The sequence below is a fragment of the Leptodactylus fuscus genome, chromosome 6 (genome assembly GCF_031893055.1).
Source record: "Leptodactylus fuscus isolate aLepFus1 chromosome 6, aLepFus1.hap2, whole genome shotgun sequence".
Taxonomy (NCBI): domain Eukaryota; kingdom Metazoa; phylum Chordata; class Amphibia; order Anura; family Leptodactylidae; genus Leptodactylus; species Leptodactylus fuscus.
In genome coordinates this window covers 72041847-72050807 of record NC_134270.1, presented here as the reverse complement: position 1 = coordinate 72050807, position 8961 = coordinate 72041847, and the positions used below count along the sequence as shown (strand labels likewise).

Sequence of the window (8961 nt, the reverse complement as noted above, 5' to 3'; positions counted from 1 at the left end):
ATGTCAAAAGTTCGCCGCGGGGCCCCGCCATTCCTAGTCACGCCACTGACTGGCCTTATGGACCAAACTAATTCATGTCTAACTTCCAAACTCCAGACACTCCTGGTCTGAAGCCGCGTTTGAACAAGACACTACAGAGGATTGATTGCTGTATATAAATTAGGCAGCATGTTACACATGGGCCATCGGTTCCTGACACCTACTGGCTGTCTAGGCTACATTGGGGATCCTACCAGTTCCTTATCACTGGGTTTTCTCTATGCAGACCTTAGTAACCTACTACTGTCTGACCATGGCTCAGTAATTAGAACACTGGTTTTGTAAACCAGTGGTTGCGAGTTCAGAGATTGCTGAGGTTTAATCCCTGCAACAGGTTCCATAGCTGCTCTTGTCCTCCTAGAGCAATGTTTGGGCCCGTTCACAAGGAGTATATGCTTACCGATTCTGAACATGCAACACGTTCCGAATCAGCAGCATTAAAACAGATCCCATTGCTTTCTATGGGAGCCAGCATACGTGTGCTCCCCATAGAAATGAATGGGCTGCTTTTTCCCCCCTATTGCTTTCAATGTGATACACGCACTGCATCTCCTCTCCTGAAGCCAGTGGTGCCTCTCCGAACCATCCCTTCTTGAGGGAATATATCTAACGAGTTCTTTACGTGACCTTAGTTCAGATGTCAGGTTCTGTCCAGCTGTCCTCTTTTCATATGCCTTGCCAGAGGCAATCATCCAGCTCCTTAGCCGTTCTCCATGCCAAGTCTTGTTCTGAGAGACTTGGCTTCTCTTGTTTACCATTTGTCCCAGGATTGGGCCATCACAGTCAGTGCCACAGCATCTTGTGTTATTATCCGCTTGCTTGTGGCCTCTGGCTAGGACACTTGCATTTTGTAGACTTGTCATGTTCACATGACCTGTTCCAGCCAGTCTCATGCTACTCTTACCCTTTGATGAATTAGAACCCCATAGCAAGACCTGGGCTGAGGCCATAATGCACGTTGGACAGCTATTGATTTGTTTGTATTCCTTTCCAGCGCCTCTAATGGGGTTTTATTTGAGACAGAGGTTTGCAAGATAGTCCTAAATAAAACCTGTGAAGTTTAATATTGAACACCAAACACCAGTTAAAATGCAGAAAAAAAAACTTTATTGGAAAACTTGTTGACAAGCACAGTCATGTCTGCTTAGGTAATTGAAAGATCACAAGAGATTTGATGGTCCATCACAACTAAGGAGGACATTACGTTTCTTCCACAGATAGACAAGGAATTGTAAATGCAGAGTAGACTGGTGGTATCCATGAAGGAGGCATCTTAGCTGCTCTCTCCCAAGGTGTGCTTGTCGAACAGGTACTCGCCCATGCCGTTCTGGGATACCCCAAGGCGCTTCAGGTTAGTGATGTAGTCTCCAAGTCGCTTAATAGACTTCACCTGTTCTTCCAGGTATTCAGTCTCCAGGAAGTCACACAGCTGGAAGAGAAGGAGTCAGTTATATAAGATTACTACCAGCGCCACTATAAGAATAGGTTGGATGTAGAATTGCAGCTCATATCAGTTAATTTCAGAGCAGTACTACAATAACAATCTATTCAGATGTTTTAAACATCTTGTACTACCCCTTGAAACAGGGGAAAGAGTATAGAGCTGACTTTTTCCAGGCTGGGGCAGTTGAAAGTCCACAAGTCTATAGAGGCACTTACTTGAGGGTCGACCTTGTCAGAGGCCAATTTGTGAATATCCAGAAGGGCCTGGTTCACAGTTTTCTCCAACTGCAGAGCAGCCTGCATGGCCTCTAGGGTGTTGGCCCATTCATCACGTTCAGGTTTCTAAGAGAAGAAAAACAGAAAGTCACCATAACGCAGCCACTGTTCCACTGAGTTTTTTTTTTTTTTTAAACCGGACAGCGTACTGTATGTCCGATTCGGTGTCAGATTTAAAAAAAAAAAAAAAAGTTTCGCAGCGGAGAACATAAAACACTCACGGTCGGACATCTTTCAAACCCATTCAAATGAGTCCTGCAGGTTTCCGTCTCCTGCTCAGTTTTGTGCAGGAAACCTGCATGAATGGAGACCGGGCGCAGATGTGAATGAGCCCTGAGTAAGACCTGACAATTTTTTCCTGTTGAGAGACATTTCTTAAAGATAAATGGGGTCATTGAGGCATCACAACTGATTTCTCTCCATGGTAGGCTTACTTAGACTCAGTTTCAGGTCTGCATACTACATGAGGACATGTGGTGGATATTGTATGCCCCTGAAATTTTCCATAACTACTGAACACTTTATAGAAATAGGTCCTCACAGAAACATCTGAGTCACTGAGTAGTATATACAAGGCATGCACTGCAGAGGTCCACTCCCATGGTACTCCTCAAATGCTCTTCTAAGCCAGGAAGAAACCAAAGTCTCACCTTGATGTCCTGCAGGACAACGCGACCCCCACGCTTGTTCTGGTACTTCTGAAACTTCTCAGCGTGCTCTCTCTCTTCATGACTCTGTTCTTTGAAGAACTTAGCCACATTATGAAGGGCCACGTCATCACGGTCAAAGTAGAAGGCCTGAAAAAGAAGGAGAGGAATATTAGAATCGTTCAAAATTCTTTGTAAAATAAATATATATAGAAGATTAAGAGATGAGGTTAAAAACACCACAACACTTTTTTCCTCAGCCTGTGCTACATATACCCAGAAAAAGGGGGTTAAAATGGTGGCTGTAACAGACACTTTAAACACTGGGGCAGATTTATGAAGAATGAAATTTTTAAACACCAGGCTTCACAAACTGAGCCAGTGGGTGTTGCACTTCATTTATGATGTGGTGCACACCGAGCTGTGTATATGTGTGCAGAAGTGTACAGCAGCTCAGCTGGCAGATTCCCCGGACAATTTGTACATTTTACTGGTGTAAGTTATAAATCTGGGAGAGGCATATAAAAATAATTCTAATATATATATGAAGTTATGAGGCTGGGGTCAGAAGTTTGTGGTCCCTCCCCCACAATGTCATTGTGTAATCACTTTGCACAAGATACATGTGAGCCCCAGGGTTCAGAGATTAGCAGAGTCATCCACATGAGGGCAAGTACAGTACAGGGTGTGCACTAGAGAGCGCTAAAGATTTCACTAGAGGGAAGGGTGAAGAAGATGCTAGCAAGTGTCTCCATTGTGGTGCTAGGAAAGCTTCAGGCACTACAAAGCAAGAGGTGGAGATCACTAAACAGGTAGCTCAGACATTTTATGGCCATAGATCTGCACGATAGGACCCAACATCTGATTCTTCATGTATCCTGCTAGCACTAGAAGCCTGGACACAATGAAAAGCACCATAAACAATCCTGCATAGAGTAGAGTACTCACCATGGAGAGATAGGTGTAGGAGGCATAGAGCTCCATGTTCACCATGCGGTTGATGGCAGCCTCGCAATCGCGGTGGAAGTTCTGGCGCACCTGGGATTCCATTGCGGCTTCTTGGTGGTTTTTGGTGGCGCAAAAAGGTCACAAAAAAGTCTCAATGCAGAAATAGAAGATGTTGGAGGAAGGAGCGGAGGACTCAGAGAGTGTTCCGTTCAATCACTGTTGAAGCAAGAACTCTGCTCAGAGTCAGGGCTGGTCTGTTCCGTGCACAATAGAGCTGTGTATTTATAGGCAGCAGTCTGGGGAGTGGTGGGGCTGTCTGCACTTACATCATCTGTCAGCAGCCAATCCTGTGTGGACCTGCTGCACTCACACACAGCAAGATGTGAGGTGGAGCCTCCTGCAGATCTGACCAGTCTGTCTACACGTTCATTCAAGCCTGTGAGGTAATGTCACTGACACCAAGGTATACAAAGTAACATTTCTAGTGTCACCTTACAGAAATCCAAGCAAAAGGCTTTTTATTTCTCTCTATACACATTATGGAGGATTCTGCTGACAGCAACTCTAAAGGTTACAAGAAATTATCTGACTAGCAACCCCCTATCTCCAAACTTTCACAGGACAGAAAGAGGGACAGAATGTGTGGCGCTTATAGTGCACCACAACAAATTTAGCTCCGCCCACTTATATGTGGGACTTCACTAATTCCCATTCATTTCTTTTTGTGCCCCCACACAGTATAATGAACCTACAGTTACACTAATATTATATACCCACACATTATAATGTACCTTTCCAATTGCACCCACAGTACAAAGGTTCTCTCCCCGTGTTCCTCAGTTTAATGTCCCCCTCTAGCTGCCCTAATTTAAATTGGAGGCAACTAGAGGGGGACATTAAACTGGGGCAACAACTACGCCCACAGTTTAATGTCCTCCTCCAGCTACCCCCATGTTTTAATGTCCTCCTCCAGTTGCCCACAGTTCAATGTCCCCCTCCTGTTGCCCAGTTTATTCCCACTCTCCATCTGCCCCCAGTTTAATGTCCCCCTCCAGCTTCTCCCAGTTTAATGCCCCCTCTATCTGACCCCAAAGTTTAATGTCCCTTTCATCTGCCCTCCCGATTTGATGTCCCTCTTCATATGACCCCCCCAGTGTAATTTCTCCCCTACATCTTCCCCAAAGTTTAAAGGGATCTTATCTTAGAAACCCTTTTTTTTCTGAGTAACACGTCGGAATAGCCTTAAGAAAGGCTGTTCTTTTCCTACCTTTCATTGTCTTCCCCGTGCCGCCGTTACGGAGGAATCCCGGTTTTTGTTGGTATGCAAATGAGTTCTCTCGCAGCAGTGGGGGCGGGCCTCATCGCTCAAACAGCACTGGGGGCATCCCCAATGCTGCCAGAGAACTCTCTCCAGCTCCGCCTCCATCTTCGTCAGCAACATCCTCTTCATCCTCTTCTTCCAGCGCAGGTTTCAGACTTCTAGGCCTCGAGCAGAGCAGACTACGCATGCCCACAGGCTACGAGAAAATGGCCCCTTAAAATACTAAAAGGGCTTGTATGATAGGATCCCTTTAATGTCCCCCTCAATCTGTCTGCTGAATCCGGGGCTGTTTGTGAGATATATATATATATATATATATATATTATATACACACACACACAAGTTTGCATTGTCTGTCTGAATTTTAAAATAAGATAAGATAATCCTTTAATAGTCCCACAGTGGGGAAATTTCAGTATGTTTCAGCTGCATAGTAATACAGATACATGATAATACACAGTAAATATTACAGAAGAAGTAGACACACATATGCTGAGAAAGATATACTAGGAGTCCATAGCAGCTTAGGAACAGAGAAGAAAGAAGGAGGACATTCATAATCATTAGTTCTCTGTGCAGAGTGATCTTCGCTTGGTCTGATGTAGATTATTCAGCCTGGTCACGGTTGGAAGGAAGGACTTGCGATAGCGCTCCTTCTCACACTTGGGGTGAAGCAGATGGTCACTTACAGTGTTGCCAAGTGCCATCAAGGTCTCATACATGGGGTGGGATTTGTTCTCCCGCATGGAGGTCACCACGGACAGTATCCTTCTGTCACCCACCACCTGTACTGGGTCCAAGGGGCTCCCCAGGACAGAGCTGGCCCTCCTGATCAGCCTGTCAAGTCTATTTCTGTCCCTGGTTGATATACTGCTCCCCCAGCAGGCTACACCGAAAAAGATGGCTGAGGCAACCACAGATTTGAAGAAGGCCCTAAGAAGTGTCCCCTGAACACTGAAGGCCCTCAGCCTCCTGAGCAGGTAGAGTCTGCTGTGGCCCTTTCTGTGCAGCGCCTCCAGGTGATCAGCCCAGTCTAGTTTATTATTGAGGAGCACACCCAGATACTTATAGGACCTGACTATCTCAATGCATGTTCCTTGGATCTCCACCGGGGTTGGAGCACTCCTCCGTTTCCCAAAGTCCACCACCATCTCCTTGGTCTTCCCAGCATTAATCCTGAGCTGGTTCCGCTGGCACCATTCAACAAAATCCCGGTTTAAGTCTCTGTATTCCCTATCGTCGCCATCAGTGATAAGGCCTACTATAGCAGAGTCATTGGAGTACTTCTGTAAGTAACAGCTGGAGGAGTTGTGCCTAAAGCCAGCAGTGTACAGTGTGAAGAGAAATGGGGCAAGAACTGTACCTTGTGGTGCCCCCGTACTACAGATCACAGTGTCAGACACATAGTCCCGGGCTCTCACATACTGAGGGCGGTTTGTCAGGTAGTCTAGTATCCAGTTGGACAGGTGGTGGTCCACTCCACCAAGGTTCAGCTTCTCCCTCAGTAGTCCTGGCTGAATGGTGTTGAACGCACTGGAGAAATCAAAGAACATTATTCTCACAGTGTTCCCGGGTTTCTCCAGGTGAGAGAGAGCTCTATGAAGAAGGTGGATGATGGCGTCATCTACCCCAATGCCCGGCTGGTAGGCAAACTGGAGGGGGTCCAGAGCGGAGCGCACTAGGGGGCGTAGATGTGTCAGGACCAGTCTCTCTAGGACCTTCATCAGGTGGGATGTCAGTGCTACAGGTCGGTAGTCATTGTAGTCCATCGGGTTGGGTTTCTTTGGGACTGGTACCACACAAGATGTTTTCCACAGTTGAGGTACCACTCCCAGCTTTAGACTCATATTGTACATGTGCGTAATAATACCACACAGCTGGTCACTGCACATTTTAAGAACTCTTGCGCTTATCCCATCGGGCCCTCCGGCCTTGTCTGCCTTAATCGTCTTGATTTCCCGACACACCAGAGACTCTTTGAGGATCAGACATTCGGATTGCAATTTACTGCCAGTCGGTGGGGGTTGGGTCTTGGTGTGTGAGGGGAGGGGGGTTGCTTGTGAGGGGGGAGTTGGTTTGGAGTTGAATCTATTAAAGAATAGATTAAGCTCATTAAGCCACTTCCTGTCTCCTTCAATCTGATGAGCTGCCATTTGTTGTTGTTTATGTCCGGATATCACCTTCAGACTGTCCCAGACCTTTGAGACTCTACCCTCCCCCATCTGTAGTTCCATCTTCTGCCTGTAGTTGGCTTTCCCTTCTCTGATCAGTTGTCTTAGCTGTTTCTGCACCGCCCCCAGGCCATTTTTTGTCCCCAGACCTAAAAATTCGCTTTTTCTCCTTAAGAAGAGTTTATAGGGAGATTACAATTTACATAACATTTCTCTTGCATTTTTCCTATTGATTTGTATTGTAAAATCCACATGCAGCTGCAGCAGCAGACTGATCATAAGGCTAGGACTATACTGCGACAATTCATTTCTTTGGTGTCACATGCAACATGCACACAGTAGGACTATCTGCTAATGCATTGGCTGATATGGGGTAGCGCGATTAATGAGTGAAAATAGAGAAAGTAAGACAGCTACCAGAAGCAACCAAACCTCCTATAGAAATGATGCGAACGATACATATCCATTGAGTCCCTTAGGGGTTACTGTGTCCATCAGGAGGATCCACCGTGTCTCCCGTTGAATCACCTTCCTGTCAAAGTCACCCCCTCTTGGGGATTTGATAACTTTTTCAATCCCCTGGAAGCCAAGATGATGAAAATCTCCACCGTGTATCTCTTTAATATGGCGTGAAATAGATGTTGGCTCTTCCCTTAGGATGCCATGTTGTGTTCCCTAAACCTCCTGCGGAACTCCCTCATTGTTTTCCCAACATACTGGAGTCCGCAGGAGCAGGTCTCACCCTAACAGTAAGAGTAGCACAAAAATCCATCCTCAAATTTATACACCTTGTCAATGTCTCATGTGACCCTACTCCCATCAGTTGTCTTTCACGCCACTTCAATTACTGTCTTTATAATCTTTGAAGATATTTTGCGTACTGTCCACATTTTTTTTTTCCATAATCATGTGTGTTTGTGCAGCAGTAGATAAATAATTACAATCTTTAAAGCGAGTACATGTAATAAATCCAATCATGTGTATCATGATTATTGACTTTTAATAACCAGGGGTAAATCTAGTCTCAGTATGCCCCTGTCCTCAGTTGCCTCTGCCTTCCCATGTGCCTAACCTAAAAGTATGTAATTCTTTCCAGTACAGTTTTGCAGATCACCCTTTCCTGTGTAATAGTGATGGAAGTGATACTGTAGAGTCATCAATATGAACCACTTCTCCTAACACGCTATGAAACCTCTGACCTGTTGTATGCATAAATCCCCTATTGTATCCTACATTTCCCCTATACAATCTCTTTTCACACTTTTTATTGCTGAAATGCTCATCAATGTTCATCTGCAAATGCTCCCCAGACCTGCTAGTGCCATCTACCACGTAACCTCTCCAGCCCGACACCTTTCCAAACTACAACCACCAATTACCTTTTTCTTGGTGGCTTCTTATGGAATTTGATATGCACCTTCATCTGTTCTGATACAGTATAGTGGGGGGCTATGTTACAAACATATACACATGATATAACTCTACAGGAATCTATGTATTCCTGTTCTTGGAAACCTACAGTGCCCTCTTACCCATGATTCCAAGATATAATATATAGATTGATACATATTGTATGATAGTTATAGATCATGTTTGTATTATAATAAACCTCTTACCCTAAAGCGTGAAAAACATTTTGTAACCGTAAATGATAAACCTGTGACATAAATGTCAGAAATTTTCCATTATGAAGTGGGGGTGGTCATGTGAACATGACTAAGCAAAGTGCACATGGGGAGTGACCAGCCAGCATGACTAGGCAAAATTAGGAACATAATAGAGGAAGTGGGGAGGGGAGGTGACGTGTGCTGATTGTCTTAGTGACTGAGGAAAAAGCCTTTAGATTAAACCAGATCTGAGGCCCAACAGCTACTCTAGTGACTTCACCCATTCTAAAAAGGCAGCATTCTCCTGTCTGTATGACATATCATTTCTCTATGTCAATGAAAGGGCAATTGTGGAAAAAAAAAATCTGTACGTACAAGTCACTATCTTCTGCCAAGTACATATGGTTGCATCACTTGGCAGTTATGTTAACTTTTCAGGATTTTAGGAAAGCTTAGTGGTAGCTCCTATGAGTGTTGTAATGGCAGTCATATGGTTTGAGTCCCTTAAT

General features: G+C 45.0%; 1 protein-coding gene across 1 annotated transcript; it reads right to left on the bottom strand.

Moving 5' to 3' along the window:
• Positions 1-1123: 1123 nt before the first annotated feature.
• Positions 1124-3622, bottom strand: LOC142210790 (ferritin, higher subunit-like). Its single transcript, XM_075280212.1, has 4 exons — positions 3354-3622; positions 2409-2555; positions 1699-1824; positions 1124-1468 (listed from the first exon to the last, which is right to left on the bottom strand). Exons 1-4 carry the CDS (start codon positions 3453-3455, stop codon positions 1313-1315), a joined length of 531 nt encoding a protein of 176 aa, XP_075136313.1. The 5' UTR covers positions 3456-3622; the 3' UTR covers positions 1124-1312.
• Between the last annotated feature and the right edge of the window lie 5339 nt (positions 3623-8961).

Bases quoted from the DNA above. Each gene is read 5' to 3' on its own strand.
- LOC142210790 (XM_075280212.1), bottom strand. From the start codon at position 3,455: ATGGAATCCCAGGTGCGCCAGAACTTCCACCGCGATTGCGAGGCTGCC. The intron at 2,556-3,353 runs GTGAGTACTCTA...CTTCTTTTTCAG, and splicing joins CCTACACCTATCTCTCCATG to GCCTTCTACTTTGACCGTGA. The intron at 1,825-2,408 runs GTGAGACTTTGG...TTCTTCTCTTAG, and splicing joins TTGTCCTGCAGGACATCAAG to AAACCTGAACGTGATGAATG.